This window comes from Trachurus japonicus, chromosome 1, assembly GCF_045865225.1.
Source record: "Trachurus japonicus isolate A0001 chromosome 1, Traja_1.0".
In the NCBI taxonomy this organism is placed as follows: domain Eukaryota; kingdom Metazoa; phylum Chordata; class Actinopteri; order Carangiformes; family Carangidae; genus Trachurus; species Trachurus japonicus.
In genome coordinates, this window is record NC_140907.1 from 23,954,502 (window position 1) to 23,976,421 (window position 21,920).

At 40.4% G+C, this 21,920-nt stretch overlaps 2 protein-coding genes across 5 annotated transcripts in view; one reads left to right on the forward strand and one right to left on the reverse strand.

Moving 5' to 3' along the window:
• Positions 1–503: 503 nt before the first annotated feature.
• Positions 504–19,271, forward strand: il15 (interleukin 15). Of its 2 annotated transcripts, none has more exons than XM_085792154.1 (6): positions 504–806; positions 13,797–13,879; positions 14,298–14,388; positions 14,628–14,672; positions 17,472–17,597; positions 18,752–19,221. In XM_085792154.1, exons 1-6 carry the CDS (start codon positions 762–764, stop codon positions 18,851–18,853), a joined length of 492 nt encoding a protein of 163 aa, XP_085648280.1. In that variant the 5' UTR covers positions 504–761; the 3' UTR covers positions 18,854–19,221. The 2 variants fall into 2 exon arrangements, with proteins under 2 accessions (XP_085648280.1, XP_085648273.1); XM_085792147.1 differs by having other exon boundaries at positions 507–783; positions 18,752–19,271.
• Positions 19,272–19,994: 723 nt separating this feature from the next.
• inpp4b (inositol polyphosphate-4-phosphatase type II B) overlaps positions 19,995–21,920 on the reverse strand; it is a 145,755-nt gene continuing 143,829 nt past the window's right edge. For all 3 annotated transcript variants that reach the window (XM_085781515.1, XM_085781562.1, XM_085781551.1), the window contains one exon: positions 19,995–21,289. In XM_085781515.1, coding sequence (XP_085637641.1) covers positions 21,157–21,289 — 133 coding nt within the window. In that variant the 3' untranslated portion in view covers positions 19,995–21,156. The remainder of the gene's footprint in view (positions 21,290–21,920) is intronic.

Below are 21,920 nucleotides of genomic sequence, written 5' to 3' on the forward strand. Positions count from 1 at the left end.
TTGTGATAGTCGCACATTTTCCCAAACAAAACAACAGCTGTTCACAGTCACTGTACACCAACAGTATAACCTCTAAACTAAACATTTCCCCTTGAAGGTAACAGGTCATTTTTGGGGCCCTTAGCAGCACTGTATGGTTGGTAATTTGGCCCCAGTCACATTGTGAAATAAAAACAATTATGATCATGAATTGTAACAATCCGACTGTGATTTTGTTTTTCCCTGCAGTCTACTGTGTTTGACTCTGCATCAGTGCAACACAAAAGATTGCAGAAACAATGCCACATAGTTTCCTCTGGGTCTTTGTAGCCAACTGCATTTGTTGAGACACGCTTGTGTTAAACACGCCAGTAGATATAAAACATATTTTCACTGAGTAGCTATCTAGAAGTGACTGGAGGCATCCGGTTCTTATAACTTCAGGGCTTATTGTCTGCAATTAAAAAAAAAAAAAAAAAAGTCTTCCAACACCAGCATGCGTCAGGGAAGCTGGTCTAAGAGGAGGAGTAAACTTCAGCTCAAAGAGTCGTGGGCAGGGCGTGTGTGTGATAGTCGATCTGTGTGGGGAATCTGGACCACTCTCACGCTCGGCTCATGTATTAGTAACACTGGACACAGGCCAATGCGACAGAGCAGCTGTGTTAACACAAGGGAAATGCAAAAATGTGACCTGGGACTGTTTCCCCGCCGGACAGGAGAGCTCCCGCTGCGCAGATGACAGACTTCATGACTGCGTTCCCGGTGATCTTCGTCCAGCTCACATGCCACAGAGACCAGGGAGCGGTAAGCTGACTGCGCGCGAGTGGGTACGTGTGCGTACGTGTGCGTGCGTGCAAGTGTACATGTGTGTGTGTATACGTGTGTGTGGAAACTGGTAGGTGGTGACAATCTACGGAGTCTAACCTACCTCCGGTTTAGACGCGGAGTCAACAAGTAGCGCTTTGCTTTGCCATTCGTTATTAAAAGGTGTCAAAGTTCACACCTGCAGGAAATTGTGACGCTATTTGTGGAGGTGTGTCAGCTCCATGATCCACGTGGGTCCCGGAGAGAGATTTCAGCGGCCGATCGGCAATTTAGTGAAATCCAAAACAACATTATGCTACCCTGCTGTGTTGTGCCAGTTGACGCAGTTTCACTTTCACTTTTGCAGAGCAGGAAGATGTTTGGTTGGACGAGTCCCTCTCTCTGTCGCCAGGCGGTAAACGTGATAAGAAATTCTTGTGTGAGCTGGAAAAAAAAATTGCCAAGAGTCCAGATGTGTAGAGAGGTGCAGATGCAGAGCGGGTTTCTACACGTGGTGGCGAAGAGAAAAGTGATGAGCAGCCGGTGCACAGTCACAGAGTGTGAATCAGAAAGTGAATCAGAGCAGTGTGTCACCAAAAGTTTGTCATCTGATCTGACTGTGGGGATCAGGCGTTGTAACACTTTATCATACCTTACAAATTAAACTATCCAAACGATGATGTGTAAACATAATATGTCTTGTCCCTTAAAAAGCTTACTCTTCACAACAACAGCCCATCCCTCCATCCATCCATCCATCCATCCATCCATCCATCCATCCCAGTGTAGTCTAATTTCTTGTAGTGGGTGTGGGTATACTGAAATCTTAATGTTTTTTAATTGGGTACACTGTTCATCTCCTTTACCACATTGACTAAAGTTAGAAATAGTTTTGTTGTAGTGGGTATAGCTGCTGAAATATCAAAGCATTTCAAATGGGTATATCCATCCATCCATCCAGCCATCCAGCCATCCATCAGCTACAGTATACTGCTTTTCTGTGCAATGTTGCAAGTTGACAACCTCTCAGACACACAGAAGGGCTGTTAGCTCACCACATACCACTCTGCTTTCATCATTTTATTTTATTTATTTAACCTTTATTTAACCAGGCGAGCAAATTAAGAACAAAATTCTTATTTTCAAGTGCAGCCTGAAGGGGAAGGGGGAGGGGAGTGCTAAAAGTGAAAACAAGGTTATATAAATTACACAGAAAAATTAAATATAATACAATACAATGCAAACAGTTAATCAATAGGGCATGACAGAGGCCTATTAGTAAGTGCAGGAGTCGACTGTGAATAGGCCTCTGTCATGCCCTATTGATTAACTGTTTTATTGTATTGCATTGTATTGTATTATATTTAATTTTTCTGTGTAATTTATATAACCTTGTTTTCACTTTTAGCACTCCCCTCCCCCTTCCCCTTCAGGAATCATGCCTCTTTATCTGTGAGACCAGCTACAGAGAAACATTTTGAATGATCAAAATGATGATTATGTCACTGTGTGTGATGTTCACAACTGTAATAATATCTGCACCTATTGTTTGACATGCTGTTTTTGAGTTTTTTTCTCCTTAAATTAATTGTTTTCTGTTTGCGTATACTTTTCATATAAAGTGTCAAAATTATGTCATTGTGTGTAGTGGCTGCACTGTTGCCGTGTCGCGCTATGGGTCCGTATAATGTCCTGCTTTTTTGTCCTTGGCCAATCACATCCCTGAATATAGTCGCTCTAGACATAAACAGTCAACATGACTCATGTGGAAATCTTTAACAGTTACTGAGGGACAATTGGGAGAAAAATCTCCTTCCCAAAAGACAATAGTTGGAATATGTGCACATTCATTTTCCCAGAAAGGTTTATTACAACATTTATGGGCGGGAGGGATTTGGGAGCTGTTGTGCACACTTTAAGTGTATGTTTTGTGTTGTGTATATGTGATTGTATTGTCTGATTGTTTTGATGTATAGGACCCCCTGGAAGACGAGATGATGCATCTCAAGGGGTTATCCCTTAATAAATTTGAATACTTTATAACTGTTTAAAACCAAACAAAGAAACTTATTGAATGAAAGAGCTCTTGTTTTTTAGCAGTTGTTTGGGTTCCTCTGCTTCTTTGTTTTTTTAATGTAATTCAATAAATAATAATAGCTTGTTATTACTGACAACAATAATAATAACAAGAAACAGATTTCTAGTTTGGAGTGATGTCAGACACATACATACATACTGTATAGCCTACACATATCACACACAGATGAAGGCCCGTTCTCAGTACAGAGAAGTTTAAAGTCCATCCTTAAATCCATAAGTCCATACTCTCACGGTTTGGGAATTTGAAGTTCACAAGTTCAACTCGGAGGTCCATGTTGCCGAGCACAGGAGAACAGCAGCTCTGCTCAGAAAAGGATCCACCTCCACTCACCTGTGCCTGACTGTATTGTGACAAATTAACCTAAACTCACATCTCCACAAACAGAAGGAAAAATGCAATTGACACAGAGTAGTAAAAATATTCACTTCCAATATAGGCCCTACACCTTGGCTCAGGAGTTAGAGTGGGTTGTCCAATAATCAGAGGGTTGGCGGTAGGGGTTGCACACAGGGGCGGACTGGCCATCTGGACGTTCTGGAGAATACCAGAACGGCCGGTGCGCAGCTGTCACAGTTTTTTTTTTTTTCTCTTGCTTATCATCTACTGTTGTTCCATGTCCAGACCAATAGGTGGCAATAACGCGCCTGCAGGCCCAGAGATGCGCAAGCTCGCTCGTCACTCAGCCGCTGACAGTGAGGAGTGTAACGTGTAGCTCACCTGGTAGAGCACCTATTCTTGAGTTTAAAGTTCTTGCTCCTGTGTGGGATTGAATCCCTCCATAACCCTCTGAGTTTGGATAATGCATTTTCTTTCCCCATCATTATGATCACTCTGTCAAAGTTAACGCGTTAACGCAAGACAAGACATTTAACTATTATTTCCTATAGTATTTTGTGCTAAAATTCAAAGTATCTCAGCTTGACTCCGCATCTCTATTTACAGCTCATTAGTCCCATGGATGTATTATATTCATGGTCTTATAATAGATCCATGATATAGCAACAAGAAGAGCCTCCACATTGGGGTATACAGAAAACCCACAAATACAGACCAATATCTACTTTTCGACTCTCACCACCCTCTGGAACATAAGCTTGGTGTTATCAGAACTTTGCAACACAGAGCTGATAATGTGCCCACCAGCTCACAGGCCCAAGGGGCAGAACACAAGCACCTGAGAGGCGCCCTCACAACTTGTGGTTACCCTAGCTGGACCTTTGTGAAAACTGCAGCTGCTTCCAGAAAGAAAACCAGCAAAGTGGTTGAGAAAGAAAGACAAAACAAGAGAAACAACATAGTCATTCCATATGTGTCTGGAGTATCAGAACAACTCAGGAGGATCTTTAACAAACACCGTATCCCTGTGTATTTCAAACCCAGCAACACACTCAGACAGAGACTGGTACATCCCAAGGACAAAACACCACACACCCACAAAAGCAATCTGGTGTATGCAGTCCAATGCAACGAGGAATGCAAAGACCTCTACATTGGAGAAACAAAACAACCACTGCATAAACGCATGGCCCAACACAGGAGAGCTAACTCCTCAGGCCTGGAGTCTGCTGTCCATTTACACCTCAAGGAGAAAGCCCACTCCTTTGAGGACAGCAATGTCCAAATCCTAGACAGAGAGGACAGATGGTTTGAAAGAGGAGTCAAAGAAGCCATCTATGTAAAAGTAGAGAAACCATCCCTCAACAGGGGAGGAGGTCTCAGGCACCACCTATCTCCAATTTACAATGCTGCCCTTCAGGGATGCAAACAGCGCGCCGAAAAGCGAAACTCGCTTTTTTCATGGCCAGTTAGGTGACTTGTGTGAATCGTTCAGATCCGAAGAGTTTTTGTTTTTGGGAGAGGAGGGGGGATCTCAGCTCGGGTCAGTAAAATGTTTTTCTAACAGGCTGACAGTGACAGTCACGTGAAACTGAGGCGAACTCATTCATGGTTGCCTCTGATTACACTGATAACAGCCTACCTCCAATGTAGACGCGACACGCGCTCATTAAAGCGGCGCGTAGCCGTGTGCATCGGTGCGACAACGACGCCGTTTTTTCCCCCGTGCATGTCCGTGGAGCTGTGCGCCGCGGACATGCACGGTTCCCTACGTTGCTGTGTCAGGCAGATGTTTCCACGGAGCTCTGCCCCGTTTCAGAGATGAAGGAAGCCCTAAGTGGAAAGACGTCGCCTCCGCGATGTAGAATGTGTTCAATTCAAAAAGTGAAACTAACACATTATAATGTCCATTACACACTGAATGAAACATCCCATGTCTTTATTTATTCAGTTTATTTTAATAGTAATAATTATGACTAACATTCAGTGAAGACCTAAAAATCAGCATCTCCAAAATGGAAATATTGCAAAGGATTTTTTTTTTTTAAGCATTTTTAATATAGAAATGTTGGCCTTCTGACCCGTTTGCATCCCTGGCCCTTTCATCCCTTCCCAAAAGATTCAACAATCTAGCCTCAAAGAACAACAACTGTTCACAAGTGGCAAGTGCCTCCAACGACTGTCGTTATAACACAATAGGGCACTAACGAAGTCGAAACCAACTTTCCATCAAAGACAGTCATTTAAACGACTGTCGTTGGCACTTGGAGCACAAAAGGGAACCAGTGACATCATCACCCTTGTGAACGCCCACACAAGAGGTTAAATAGTGAGTCTCCACACCAGATAGTTGGACCAGTCCCAGCCTGGTCAGTTGCGTACATGAACTGATGAAGCCTCTTGGATGAGAGGTGAAACGTCTTCCTAGACAAATAACTAAGTCCAGTTGCTTTCGATTTAACCTCCTTTGAAAAAAAAAAAAAAGTTAGTGAACAGTTTCGAAGACGACCCATTGAGGTCCCGCCCCACCCTGGTTCATAGCGATTTACAGCACTGTCAGGGCTCTCTGAGCCGGTCAGCCCATGATTGATTGACAATGACAAACAATAGACCAATAATATGTGTCAAGACAAATAATCAAGAGGGAAGGGAGGGGCGGGCCAAGAAAATCAACCAATGGGCCACGTTTCGTGTCTCAGATACCGTTGCATATCGACAGCTTTACGTTGTGCACAACAACAACAACAACAACAACAACAACCAACAACAGCAACAACCAACCAGGGAAAAAAAGTTGTGAGTGAAACTGTGAGTGAACAGGACTATGATGGTGACGAGGCCTGTGTGTCGTTTTCCTCCCTAATTGTTTAACGGACAGTAGCTACAGTAGCCTATTATCTTTTGCACTTGTAGGCTATAGAGTGTAAACAAACGGATTTACAGCTTGTTGTTTATAAAGCTGCTGTTCTATGAATTTCTGTGCATGAGCGTCTGTCAGTGAATACAGATTGTTGCAAAGCTTTTCCCTCCTCCTGTGATTTTAGTTATGATGGGAAAAATATGAATGACGTCATCAGCGACTAGTCGACGTCGACTCGACTTTCATAACATTAGAGTCGACTTTTAAAAATCTGAAGTCGTGCAACCCCTAGTTGGCGGTTCAAATCCAAGGTGTGAACACCTTACCCACCTTGCCTCGTATGAATGCATATGAATGATCATGTTGGGTGGTCGGCACACATTGGTAGCCGCTTCCGTTAGTCTAGGTAAATTGTAACAGTGAGATTAAAAACTAAAAACTGAGACCACACCAAAAAAATATGCATCTTTGTAAGTTTATTGTGCATGTTCCAACACTAGAGCATCTTCCTGTGGTTCAGTATGAACAAAAAAACTCATCACTGATGGTTAAATATAGAACAGTGACAGTGGTGTGGATCCTAACATTCTGATAATACTGATGATTGGTGTACATGTATGAATGGAAACCTTAAGCAGGAAGCCAGAAGCAGCCATCCAAATTCCAGGCAAGACGGTAGCACTTAAAGCAGATAACAGCGGCACGGCCGTTTCGGCTAATGCTGTGTTCAAGGCAGGCTTTTGAAACCGTAAGTTACAGCTTCAAGTCACAACTACGACTTGGTAGCGTTCCAGGTAACCCGTAGCTCGTGTTTTTACCGTCCTGTTGTCTGTGAAAGTTCCCTATAACGGCCACTCGTAACTTCCGACCCGTGAACTCGTACCAGATCGAACTGGTATGACTTCACAGGAAGGAAAAACACAAAGTACGAGTTTCCTTGAACGCACCATGAGTTAGCAGCCCCCGCCCTTGTCAGGCATCAATTGGTCCTCGTGCTACGTCACCACATTCACGCGCATCCCTTGGCTGCACACACAGCCCTTCATGCCGTTCTCTCCCCTCATTGGATAACACTTGTATCCCACAAGGAAAATTTTCTCCTCGGGTTACAGCAGAGCAGAGTGACGGAGAGACTCGTGTTTAGGCTGAAATACTTCATGTAAGTGATTGCTGACGGAAAATAGGACTATTTAGGACTTATATTAACAAAAACATTCCACTGATATCTGCTTTAATAAAACAAGATAATCCCCACCCCTGTCAGCCATCATTTGACTAGCTGTACAAGCATGGTTTGAACATTGATGTAATGACTCACATTTTACCTGCTCTTTCATCTCATAGAAGTTATACCTTATTCAAACTTCAACTGTATCAGTACTAATCAAATTTTTTGAAATTTTGATAAATAGCACGTCCCGTTTTGAGAAAGTTCACTTTCTACATGAAATAGTTCAAACTAAGTTCAGTTCAGTTTGTTATTTCTTTATTTCCAATCTACTGTTTTATCTAGTAGCCTGATGGTAGGCTATTTTAAAGCCCCTGTACGGAGCTTTTAACTGGATACGCAAAAGTCTCTGGTTTCTGCTGATGTGTCTCTGTTACCTACAACAGCAAATGAGCCCATAAGTGTGAAGATACGCTATTTCTAAGTAGTCTAATTCTATACCTCTGGGAGGCATGGTCTGGTCGGACCACTGACGAAACGATACGAATAGATACATTACACTGCTAAAAAGAAAAGAAAAGCAAGTCCCGTCTTCTTTCCGACATTTCCAGAACAAATCTACACAAATGTCTTCATGACCGTGGGAAATGCAGTCTTCATTCCGGCAAAACACCACCACTTTCGTCAGGGGCCGGCAAAATCAACACTAAATGAAAAGTGTGTACAGGGGCTTTAATCATGCAGGCTGCAGACATAAACAGAGTTAAGCTGAAAAAGCCAGCACCAACAGGCCGGAGTGAAAAACAGTTGCAGATATTTGATCTGCCCTTGGCTGATATGGAGTTTTAATTGGAACAGTATTTTTGATCCACACGAAAGCAAAACAACAACAACAGATTTCTCATTGTTCAGTTCAGATGAGGTTGTTGAGTTTGAGTTTGACTGATTATATGAAAATCTATGTGGGTTTGGATCAACAAGAATCTAATGATGAGAGGGAAAGGACAAATGGAGTGATAAATTATCAAGTGATTGGCGTGTCCTGATGAAAATAGGCATGGTTATTAATTTCTCTTGCCTCACATACAGTCTACAGTCTATCAGTCTACTGTATGTCCACACCAATCACACCAAGTTTGCCTTTTATTGTCACAGGAAAGTGGCCTAATGGCAAATGGCAGAAATGGAACACATACAAATAAGTAGTAAATAAAATGTAGAGGATACGTTACCATTTGATTTGATCATTTAGACTGGGAGGCACCCCAGTTTCTCACCTGGTGCAGTGTGTAACACGTAGGCTTTGTTCAAACTGCAGCAGCTATAGGTCTGAATCTGACTCGCGGCCCTCCACTGCAACTGCAACATTAGCGGGCTGTTACTTTCAACCATTTATCATTGTGGGTTCTGAAATTTGGTCATTTTCTGACAGAAAAACCTCAATCACACAACCCTGGACCTCTTCAAAGCTGCTTACTCCCTTTAATCCCAATACATCCGTTTAGCCACCTGTATTTGTATGTTCTGTATGTTTATTACTTGCTATTTGTATGTCCTGCATGTTTGTTTGTTTTTGTATATTTATTATCTGTATATTTATTTTGCTACTGTACTGTTCTGTTATCTGTGCCGTTGTTTTCTATTTGTAAGGCGCCCTTGAGTGTCTTGAAAGGCGCCAACAAATAAAATGTATTATTATTATTAATATTATTATTATTATTATTATTATTATTATTGAGAGTGGTTATGATGGGTACTAGCAGGTTTCACACCAGGAAAACTCACAGGCAACAAAAGAAAAAGACAGTGAACACTTATCAGCTCTTGGTTGAATCTGTGGTCTTCTCTCACAGCACAGCAAAACCATATGGTTTGCATACATGTAGTAAATCCACTTCAAATTCTATATCTGCACAGAATGTATGTAATCAAGCGCTTTTTCAATGACTCATGTCAATTTATGTCTATTTTAAAAAACTTTTAAGATTTTGATTTTTGCTTCCTGCTAAAACTCACAAATCTAAAACCATCTAAAGGAACCAAAGGAGCCTTGTGCATTAGAGGATGACACGGGAGTGAATTTTGGCTCAAAATCAATCCCACTCCCACAGAAAATAAACCCATCCTGTTGTTATGATGCTATGTAAAGCCCTTTGAGACAAACTGTTTGTAAAAACGGGCTAGACAAATAAAATTGCCTTGCCCCAATCTCAAACCAAACCTTTAAAGGGATAAGCCAACATTTTTTTTGTGTCTTGCCTCACTCCCTAGTCGATGACAAGCAGATAGACACCATCCTTTCGACTGTGCGTGCTGTGCGTATCAAGGGAGATAGAGCCGTATCACCTGTAATTAGCTTAGCTCAAATGCTGGAAGTGTATAGGTAGTGTTAGCCTGCCTCCTACCCGAGCCGAAATCAGCAGTCAGAAGCTGATTTCATTTTAGCTCTAAACTCTGTAAATATATCACTTTATCAACATTTCAAACATTTTTGGGCGAGAAAGTAGCCGTTTAGATCAACAGTGTGTCGTTGATTTGTCTAAATACCAGCTGTTTACAATTTTGTTCGGACGAATTCGGCGTTACTCAGGCTAGCCGTTGTGACCAACGCACTTCCGGTTACTTTCACAAAATAAAACACCCATTGCCCTTTACATACAGAAGTGCTTTTACTTTGAAATAGGAAGCTAACCTACCCTTGATGTAGCTAGCTTGAACCAAAATAAAACGTCTTTGCTTGAACCCTCCGTTTTGACCGATCTCGTCCCGTTACCGGCATTTGACCGCTCAAGATGCCTTACCGGAGAGTTTTGTCAGCTCTGAGACGAAGATTGGTCCGGTGAGAGTTGTCTACTTTAGGTGGAGGCAGGCTACCATTACCCGTTTGAGCTAAGCTAATTACGGGCGATACGGGCAAAGATATTCAATAAATGGAACCGTCTTTGATACAGGCTCTCCCTCCCCACCGAGCAAGCAGACGTCGAAACAACGTCTTTTCTACGTCATGGTCCGACGTCGAAATGACATCACTGGAGGGTGCAGAATGAAAGTTTTTATGACGTCTTTTTTGGACGTCTTCTGGACGTTCAGTTTTGATGTCTATACCAAGGGGGCAGTTGTCGGTCTGAGAAGTGAAGCTCACTTCCGCGTTCAAAAAACTGCAATCCCCCCGGCTTCCTCTGGGGGCTGGTGTCAGAAGGGAGCATTCTCCATAGACCCCCATGGCCGCCATATTTGAGTCACAAAAACGACTCCCTAAAACCAATGGGTGACGTCACGGATGCTACGTCCATATTTTTTACAGTCTACAAGTTTCAAATAAGGTTGAAAAATGGTCGGCGTGGACGTCCTCTTGACGTCTTATATTGACCAAATTTGAACGTAATTTATACATAAAAATTATTTGAAATATTTAAAAATATTGACCATATCAATGGCTTTATGAAATTATGTAGATTAGGCCATGTATCCAATACAGCATTCAAAGTACATTGTAATTGCATGTTATGCACTGTGAAAGTGCACAAATACCATTTGGGTGCGTACATTAAATATTGTTGTTGACGGTGTGTATGCCCCCCCTCCTGTGTCCCTCCTTTCCCATGAAGAAGTCCAATGCAGAATTCAAAATACACTTTTATTATTTTTGTTGGAAATTAAATTGAATCTTTTAGGAAAGATAATTTGGTTCATAAACATGAAACACAGTAGTCAAAAAGAGGACTTTATTTTCAGCTCTTACAAAGAACATCCAAGATATTTTATGTCTGTTGAGCTTGTTTCTCTCCTATCACATCTTTCCTGAGGTTTATGCCTAATTATGTATATAATATATATATATAAAAATAAATAAAAGAACAGCTTTGACCAACTTTGAAGATGCAGAAAGTTTCAGTGAAATGTCTCACATTTGCAGCTGAAATGCAGCTCTTCACGCTGCTTTTGGGTCACCATGCCTTACACTGGTTTTGTTTTTGTACGTTTTTTATGTGTTCGTATGTGCAGCTCTGAAATACTCAGGAGAACATCAAGGCAATTCTGAACTAAGCTGTCCCTTGAGATTATATTTTAAAAGAAACAATGCTACTAATCTACATTTAAGAAGCTCATGCCCACTCATGCTCATGCTCAGTCCACTGAAATTCACAACACTGAACAGTAAAAAAACAAAAAAAAAAACTGTGGGTTTCTTGATCTACGAACAACTCCAATCTGTCACATGAATCCCTTACTGTGAGCAGAGGTAGCAGGAAAACTATCGACTGTAAGTTCCACTGCTCAGTTTTTGTGCCTGTATGTCAGTTGGATGACACTTTTTGAGTCCTTACACAAAGTCACAGGAACTCCTGTGTTGTAGCCTTAACCTATTATTCGATACCCCCCCCCCCCGGCCTCTTCTAGCTGGAGCGTGTTTGAGATGGTCCCTGGCATGTCTGCAGACAGCTTCCTCGGTTCCCCCCTCAAAGGTTTTGAGTAATGCCTCTGAAAAAGTTGGAAGATAAAGACAAATGTTATCTTACTATTGTACAAAGTAGTTTCTCCACATTCACAAATCAGGAGCAATAACTCGAAGGTTTTTCCATAGGTGATTAAACATGTCAGAAACAAAGAATTAAGTAAAGGATAATGTAGTCTGCTTCATGTCATGAGAAATAATACAGACCCATGTCTGGGTCTGTATTATTTCTCATGATTCAAAGCAAAGCTAGAGATCTTCTCAGAGGCCCTATGCCCAGCTCCACTCTAATCCTGAACTTAAGGCAGCTCCTTTATTTCCTGTCTTACATTATTGGACAAACTGATTAAACCATTGTTGTGAGGTCAAACAGAGCAGTGTCCCTAACAAAAGTCTATTATACATAGATATGTCCTGTGTGTTACTTTTGACCTTACCTCACATTAATTCCTTCATAGGTGTGTTCCTCATTTCTTTTGCATATTGTTCCTGACATCTCACTCTACCTCTGGTACAAATTTGGTAAAATTTTACTGTAGAAATCATTTTATTTTATTATAGGGGTCATTTAAAAAATGATTTTTCTCCAAATTTCTACAGTAAAGTGCCAACAAAATGATACCAGAAGTAGAGTGGGATGTCAGGAACAATATTCAAAAGAAATGAGGAACACGCCTATGAAGGAATTGATGTGAGGTAAGGTCAAAGGTCAGCATACTGTGAATGGCTTTTATTGTAGGGGTCGTTTAAAAAATGATTTTTCTCCACATTTCTACAGTAAAATTTTTACCAAAATTGTACTATTGTGTATATATATATATATATATATATATATATATATATATATATATGTGTGTGTGTGTGTATATGTATTGGGAAAATACCCCGTCGGAGGCTTTCCTTATGTGTTCTGTACCCTATTTTAGCTTTTTCCCTGTACATTCTGTGTAAGGTTGTTACAAGGTTGTAAGCCTGTAGGGTAAAACCCTGAAATGCATGTCTAGTGTTTCGAGACTCAACGACCCCCCGTGGCTGTTTTTGTTAAACTCAGCACAGGGCCAGACCATGCAGGGGGCAGATGTCAGGAAGTGACGTATGCATCGACAGGTGTTGAAGTGGTGTGACGTGTATATAAGCAAGTTCTTGTGTCAGAGTCAGGGCGCTTTTTCCAACTGGTGACTTGACTGTTGCTGTTCGCGACCGCCCACTTGCAAGCGAATAAACCGGCAAGACGCTCATCTTGTTTGCGAATACTCAGTTTTTGAAAATTCCCACTACAGCCACTTTTGGGAGAGAGACATTAATAGATTTATAGTTCAGTAGAAGTGGAAGTGAGATTTGGTTTAAAATAATCCAACCTACCAGACAACAGCAAAGAGCACAAAATGACCTGACCTTAAAGCAGAAGTAAGTGATATATTTGTGTTAATATGAGTCTTAAATAGTTATATCTTCCAACAGCAATCACTTACATAGAGTGTTTGGACTGAAACACGGGTCTGTCAGTCCCTCTGCTCTGCTCTGAGCCGAAGAGAAAACATTTATCGTATCCTACAGTTTTTATCCAATGAGGAGAGAGAACGGCATGCAGGGCTGTGTGTGCAGCCAAGGGACGCCGTGAATGTGGCGACGTAGGGACAAGGACTGTTATGGTGCGTTCAAGGAAACTCGTATTTTTCCGACCGTGAAGTGGTACCAGTTCGATCTGGTACGAGTTCACCGGTCGGAAGTTACGAGTGGCCGTTATAGTGACTTTCACCGGTAAAACAGGTCGGAAAAACACGAGTGGGTTGCCTGGAACGCTACAAAGTCGTAAGTTGTGACTTGAAGCTGTAATTTACGATTTCAAAAGCCTGCCTGGAACGCAGCATTAGCGAAAACGACCGGACCACTTACTTCTGCTTTAAGATGCAGGGAGGTCGTGAGGTCAGTAGCGTTCAAATGAATTATACAAATAGGGCGATGTAATACAAAGACAATTTATTGAAAACACACATGATACATGTAATGCATTTGTGTAAAATGAACCCTGTTAACCTTTATTTAATCTCATTCAGGTTGACACTCTAACAATTCTTCTCATTATTTCTAGAAAGGCATCCAGTTCCAGTCGACCTGTAACCTGTGCCGAGAGAGCCACAAAACTCAGGTGTGGCTTTGTTTCTTAGTTCTGAGGTAGGCATACGGTGTGTGACTGTTTTTTAAATTTTTTTATATTGGTCAGGAGGTGTGTCTATAAAATTTTGGGGCATTAACTACAAAATATTTAGTTTCTGGAAAAGGAGAATGGAATTTGTCATGTATATTCATAACAGCAGTTAACAAAGACATAACAACATAATCATCATCAAACATGATGTTTTCCTACGTTTTTCATTGAATCCACAGATTTGTTGCATTCATAGCATCAGAATAGCAACATCTAGCATATATCATCTTTCTGTGTGAGTTATAAATAAAAAAAAAACATTTAAACACTGACATTGACATTGTGTTTCACTTTAAATGAGCAGTTACACTCAATGGATAAAAAATGTTTCACATTGTTATCATGAAGATGTATTGTAATCACTGTCTCCTCGTTCTCTTAAAGCTTCCTGAGTATTTCGACCTGTGCTGCTTCTAAAGGTGATACAGAAAAGTTACAGTTTTGCCTGAAAAGGTTAAAGGTGGACACTGTTAAGGTGAGAGAAAATATCGAATTAAATAAGATTTTGGTTATGTTTTTAATTAGAATATACTGTATATTTACATCAAAAGAATTAGTTTATACTTCATGAAGCAACATGATATTGTGTTCACTGTACATTGTTGATTGTTGCTTCTGTGTGTGTGCATTTTACACATGCAGTGGATAGTTATTTTTTTCAAATCTCTAGTTGTCTAATTCATTTTTTTTTTTACTCTTCCTGCCCTTTTTCAGAAATCTGATGCCATGCTGTATGCTCCATCAACTGATGACATTAAAGTAAGTTGTAAAAACACATTCAAATGCAAGTTTTGACTTAGGTTAGTTAGACACAACCACCTCATCTCCAGCTTGCACTTGCTGTGTGATATGAACTCCGAAACATCCAGTTGAACATATCTGCAAACTCCATTAAGTGTTTATTTGTAATTTGGAAACTTTAAACTGGCATAAACTGACTTGTTTTGGTCACACCAGCAAACATCTTGCAACTGCTTGGTACCTGACCTGCTTTTAAAACTGGAGATGTTTCTCTGGAAACTTTGTGCTGCAACTGCTAATTACGTGTGAACGTTGAACCAAAATAAATGAAAGCTACACAACCAAAAACAATGAACTGAGAGGTTCAGCTTTGTCAGGAGCAACCCCTTTCACATAGCCTATACAATTTCATGGAGCTAATTTATTCCCTCATTCTGGGGAAGACGTACTGGTGTGGGCAGAGTTGTGTTTTGTTTAGGAGTTTATATAAAAGTATTAATTATTCCAGCCACAAAACCATGGGATTACCATTATTAAACTGGCATGGACATGAGTTTGCAAATAGGCTATTTAAAGAGCATGTTGTTGAGCAGGGGGAAGAGCACCCTTTAGAAACAAGGGTGGATCACCGCTGTGTGTGTGTGTGTGTGTGTGCGTGCGTGCGCCAGCCGCTGTTCAGGATCATGGAAACTGGTCGTCTTCTGTTTAGCTACTGTGTGAGCTAATAATCAGTATCTATCAAACTGGAACTGACATCCTATAATAAACAGTTGAAGTGATCATGATAGTTCGCTGCTCATTAAGCAGCAGATCCCCTCGCTGTTGGCTCCTCTCAGGATGGACACAACATTTTAATGTTTCTCTTTCATTTCATCACTTTCATTGTTGAGAGAACCACAAAGTGCATCACTGCGTGACGATTTTTGTCTCCCTCTCCGAAATTTGGAACACAAAATAAAAACGCATGCGAATAAAACGCAACGGACTCAGTGTGCAAGGAGCCTTAATAAACATTAACATCTCGGGGTTTGCAGGTATCACACACATCACACACACGCACAGACACACCTGTTGCTGTGTAATCTCTCCCTCCTCTGCCTCCGGGCTGGGCTGCCTGGCTGTTTGGGCTGCATGGACCATAGGCATGGACCCTATATGGGCTTAGATTTGAGTTCTCAACGGGCCAGAGCGGCTCAACCAACCCGACTGGACGCGCCAGTTCAAGCCCGGTTCAGCCCAAGAATGTTGAAATGACACGGTCAAGTCGGGGCTGTCGGGTTGTGCCGTGCGCTTCTTCTTCTTTTTTCCCCCACGGCGTCGTTGCCGAGCAGATGGTTTTGTATGTGACCGGAGCTCTGGAGGGGAGACTGGCTGGGCGCTGTGCAGCCCAGTATACAGGACGCTCGTGTGTGGGTGAGAGGGGCAGGGAGACCGGGCTTGAGCGCAGCAGAACTCAGACGTATCAGGGCCACGTTCCAGAGTGCAGCGGCGACACGATTCACCTAATTAATCGTTTTTTAGAATCGTTATTTAATCAGCACCATTTAAGATACTCCGGCACCCCCCTTCCCCCCCCTTCCCGCGCTACTGCGTCTTGATAATGAGCATATTCCACAGCCGGTTCTCCTTCAAAATGAAATTACACTTCTTGCAGATTGGGTAGCCAAAAACAATTTAAGTCTAAATGTATCAAAAACCAAATGTATTGTTTTTGGATCAAACTTTGCACCTGCACGCGTCTCCATAAATGGCAGCTGTATTAAGCAAGTTATTGAGGTTAAACTTCTCAGGGTTAACCTTGACAGTTAATTATCATGGCAGAAACATTTAGATAAAATTGTAGGAAAAATGGGAAGAAATATATCCATGATAAGAAGATAATAATAGAAGATAATAATATCCATGATAAGAAGATGCTCCTCCTTCCTTACTCCAAGCACCACCTTGCAGGTTATTCAAGCTTGGTACTTTCTCATCTTGATTATTGTTCACCTATCTGGTCAGACAAGTGCAGCTAATGGAGAACTTTATAAGCTGCAGTTAGTGCAAAATAGAGCAGCGTGTCTTTCCTTCGGTGCTCAATGAGGAAAAGCATAGACAAAATGCATACTGAACTTGCCTGGCTGAAAGTGGAAGACAGACTAAGACAAAAGTCTTCTAACTTTATTTAGGAATATATGTGTTTTAAAACAACCGACTTGCCTTCACTCAAGAATAACATTTTTTCAAAACAGACATGGTCATGAAACAAGACAGGTGGGAAGGGGTCATGTTATGATTCCTAGACCAAGAACTAATGCCATTAAAAAATGGTTATGTTTAGAGCCATTTCTGAGTGGAATAAATTCCCATTTACTGTAGCCTATCACAACCCAAGCAACAATTAAAGACATATTTAAAACAACAGCTAAAAAGGTTATTCTTGGGTAAAGGCCTGAAAAATATGACCTGTTTTTGCTGATTTTCTGATCTTCTTTTATGGAATTTTATCTCAATGTATTTGGTAACTTGTTATAAATTTGATGGTTGGCAGGTGCCGTGTGTGCTTGTGTGTGTGTGTGTGTGTGTGTGTGTGAGCGTGTGTTGGGGGGAAATTAGTGTTGAAATTGTATTCATGTACGTATTCATGTAAAATATTATTGTTATTTGGATTTATATGCATGTTTTAACATGGACCCCAGGAATAGTAGCTGTTGCAGGTGTGTCTTATTAGCTAATAAGCTAATTAGCTAATAAGACTGGGGGATTCGTACAAATGCTAACAAAATCATCTATCACTGAATGTGTCTTTTACTGTGGAACTTCTCTCTCTTCTAGGCGAACTGTGAGAGTGCGTCGCTCAAATGTTACATAGAAGAGTTGTTAATGGTCCTCGCTGAAGAAGAAGTTACAGACGGAGTGCAATGCATCCATAATTTCAAAAAACGTCGAGAGTTCAGCTTTGTAAGTCCTGTTCATGAAATTCTCCTTGATGTGTCTGTTCATATAAAGAAAGACGCGACCATGACTACCTATCATTCTTGCATAACCACGTTGAAGTTAAATGGGACATATTACGGAAATATCACTTCTTGAAGGCTCTTTAACATGTATTTAGGTGTTTGGCCTTCATTCTGGCCCCCAAAATTTGAAAATTAACAAAAAAATCTGTAATGTGCAGGCTCCCTAGGTCGAAATCCATGTGGTTTTACGAGCCGTTCCCTCAGTTGTCTGACACTACAGGTTTTTGCAAAATAAAAGCGATATTTCTGAAATTTCGATAAGGTAAAAATTGCTATTTGCAGGTGTTTTGCGAATGAGCCATAATCTAGTCTCGCAATATCCCATAATTCTCGCCCTGCGAGACTTCACTTTGAGGAAGATACAGTAGACGTAATCGTTTTGTGTTTCCATGGTGATGGCACAGTGATCTCAGCTGCTGCTACAGCCGCTGCTGTTATTGTTTTTAACAAATATGAAGGCAGCGCTTGATTTCTAGGGGAATAGAAACACAACTAATGATGTACAGTGTTTCCCACAGGTTTGCAAGGAGACCGTATGAGTTTCACTTTTACCGTGCACTGCTGTCATGCGGTGCTTCTGTGTGTATGTGTGTGAACGCCAATAACTAACAGCGCTATGCGGAGATGAATGAACGTAACGATATTGCGTTGGTCGAACCAAAAGCCGTAATTTCTTTGTGGTGGGCCTTCACGAATAAATGAATGTGTGGGAAACACTGATGTAATTAGTTTTTGAATTTGCGGGGCAAGTAGTGGTTCATTTGCATTTAAAGGGACATACACTGAAACCAGCAGTTCTGAACAAGTCTGTTTTGAGCGGATGAAAAAAGTGCTGTGATGTTTGATCCTTGGGGTGTTCTAACCAAGGCATATCACAGACATCTGGGAACTTTTTAAATTTGTGTAAAAGGGGCATAATGTGTCTCCTTTAAACAAAATTCTCCAGTGAGTCTATACACGTTGTTCTACATGCATACTGCTATATTAATTTCTTTATCATCAGTATAACATGCTATGTTAAACTAAGTGTCAGTATCTTGTTGGCTTTTATTTGTACTAAGACTAATTATGCTCAATTGTGTCTCTTCATTTTAGGAGGGCTGTCTGCCATGTGAAGCATATTCACTTAAAAATATTACAATATTCCTGGACCGACTAAATACCCTTTTGGAAAAAATGACTTCACAGGAGAACTAGAATGTAAATACTGTAAATGTTGTAAATATTGTGTAAATATCACATCATGCCGTGTCGTCCTTGAGTCAGTATGAAAAATAATATGTATCTCTGTATTGCATCTATTTGTAAAACCAGTAAAAATGTATATTAGGACAGTACTACATCACAGGCAATTGTTGGTTTTAACTGTACTGATGAAGTCTCTCTACCACTGTCCGCATACAATTTGCCTTCCAGTTGTACAGTTCTGAGAAATGTATAAGGCAGTAGCATACAGTAGCAGCATGTACTGTATACTGAATGTATAATATTATGAAGCTCCCTACTAAGCACTACTGAATGTAATACCTAATATACAGTATGTGTCCAAATGAACTGCAGTATCAAAACTCTCTCTATCTGCTCACTTACACAGTAAATAATAATTTACCTTTATCTACTTTCATCTTGTTTCTTAATGTTTTTTTTTTAATCTTACCATTTCCCATTCTCTGAACTGAAGCTGCTTCACTGAGTTAATAATAATAATACTACTACTAATAATAATGACGCTTCAGAAGTCGGGGTCATGAGGAAGTCCAGTTGGAGTAATCGCTTCATAACACAATAGAAACAGAAATAGAAGTACAGCTTTCCTGTTCAGACATTAACAGAGGGCCGTTTACTTTCGAAGTTGTGCCAACTTTCACTTTTTCATTCAAACACATAAAGGGGCTGCATTTTTGGATAAAGTTTCCCTAAATGGTGCCTCAACTTGTTTCAGAGGTATGTAGCCTACTGCTGTTGAACTCTGCTGCAGTTTACAGAGAAGAGTTTGTGCTTTTTAGCATATTGTTGATGTGCTGTTGATGACAAGTCAGCTGCCCGCACCACTGCACCATTATCTGGCAGAAGAGGAGTCTTCCCACATCAGCTGAAAGGTACAAAATGTAAGTAAAACAAGCACCACAGGTGTAAAATACAGAACATACAACTACACTGGTGAAAACATGGAGAATATGCTAATTGTAGTCTGTGACCATTTTTGACACAAGTATCAAATCCATGACATTGCAACTTTGTTGTTTGGATGATTTAATATGTTTGGACACTTTGGTTGAGAAGTATTTACATATCCATTTAAATATAATGTAAGGGGTTTCATTTTACAAAACAAAAGTTCATGTTTTCATTTTATTCAGACAAAAGCATCTTCACTGGAATTTATCTTACAAGAGCACTTGTTCTGAACTCTGAATAAGGCTTTAATTATCACATACTTACCTGTTCAATTAATTGCACACAGGTGAAACTGACCCACAGTATGCCAAGTATTACACAAACTATAATACATCATGATACAATCACAAATATCCACATCAAACCATTATTTTATTTTATGTTAAATAGGCAACTGTAGATTTGTGTAACAAAACAAATACATATTAAACATGCATTACAGCCCAAGGTATCAACCCTTAGAATATAAAATCATTTTAAAATACAAAAATAAATAATGGACTTTGTTTTATGGCATACAGAAGTGATGATTTATTATCCTCATTGTATTCTACGCTAGCTGTACTTCATGTGGTTTCTTGGATAGTACCTTGAGATATAAAAATATTGTGACGAAAGAACAACAGTAAGAGAATGTAATGAGTATTAAATATTTGCTCTGAAATGCATGTATATTACATGTGTCCCCGAGGACAGTGTGGTCCAACTTAAACAAAATACATCTTCAGTGAAACACAATACACTGGGAGTTTGGATTTGTATAGACATGTAGAGGTCCATTACTGTAATGAGACACTGCAGAAAGGCAGAACTCCTGTGCAGTCGCTCTCTACCTGTAAAATGTGGACTTTCATCATGTAAAGCTCAGTAGGTCCAAACAAAGGATGTGGCCAGGAAATGTTTATACCACAAAAACACAGCATCATGGGAAATCACTTTTGACCTTGTTTGAGGTGATTTACATACACAAATCATAGTGTGCAGACACACACAGATTAGTACAAATGTGTACTTGTGTGTTTGCCTACAGAGTCACAGTGTTTATCACTGCTTAGGACATGGAAAATAAACAGAGAAAAAAAACCAGAGGGAGAGAGAGAGAAAGTGCATTAACTCTGCAAGTTACCAGTTTGAGAAACAGGGATAAGAGCATACAGGATTAATCCTCAAATGAAAGGAAGAGTGACAAAAACAACAAATTATAACATCCGGCAAGTTGGTTGGGTTACCAGTTATAAACAATTTACACTCATTTACAAACTTTTGTATGTAGTACATGGCTAAGATAGAATGACTGGTCCTGCAGTATGTGAGTTATGTTCTCAAGAGTCAGCTTTGCCGTAAGTCCCCTCTGGTGGTCGGTAGCACTTGGGAAAGGCCATCAGCTGCAACATGTTGAAGGCATATTTCCTGCATCTAATATTCTTTTGAACGTTCTCAATCCGACATCCTTCTCTGATGGCCAAATAAAGAGGGTGAAGGGGAATGAGGGAGGAACAGAAAAGAAAAAAACAAAAAAATAAACATGAGTGGGTTTTTGAATGATGTTTGCAATGAAAGACACAAACCTGTAAACTAGAATAACTGCCTGGTGGTTGTACGTCTCCACCATATAAACATATTTTGCAGAAAATATGATCATAATTTCCCCTTCCTGCAGCTGTAGAGATGAATGATGACCAGAGGTGTTTTTAAAGAACAATAAATAAAATATAAAACATTATGACCTATTATGACCCAAATGTGAGATGACATCCTGCCAGACATTGAACATTTCTGCCAAAACTGAAGAGTCAAAACCATGTCTTGTGAGGTCACCATGATTTTGATCTGTGACCACTAAAATCTGTTCTTTCTTGAATATGTATGCCAAATATTGAAGAGGTTCTTGTCAAGGCAAGACTAAGGTACTGCATGAGTTAAAGTGGGACAAATGGGGATGGAAGGACAACCCAGAAACAACAACAACTCTGGCTGTCACTGGTGCAGAGGCATAAAAAATACTATTTAAAATTAGAGCACTTTGATATTACAATCAAATGACCAGCATTCAATGTCAATCCCCCAAGCCGCCTTTCAGCCAAGA

What these genes read in the sequence shown, in the direction of transcription:
- il15 (XM_085792147.1), top strand. Translation starts at nt 715, where the DNA reads ATGACAGACTTCATGACTGCGTTCCCGGTGATCTTCGTCCAGCTCACA. An exon ending in CTTTGTTTCTTAGTTCTGAG is followed by an intron (nt 13,880 to 14,297) that starts GTAGGCATACGG and finishes GTTCTCTTAAAG; the next exon opens with CTTCCTGAGTATTTCGACCT. An exon ending in CATCAACTGATGACATTAAA is followed by an intron (nt 14,673 to 17,471) that starts GTAAGTTGTAAA and finishes TCTCTCTTCTAG; the next exon opens with GCGAACTGTGAGAGTGCGTC.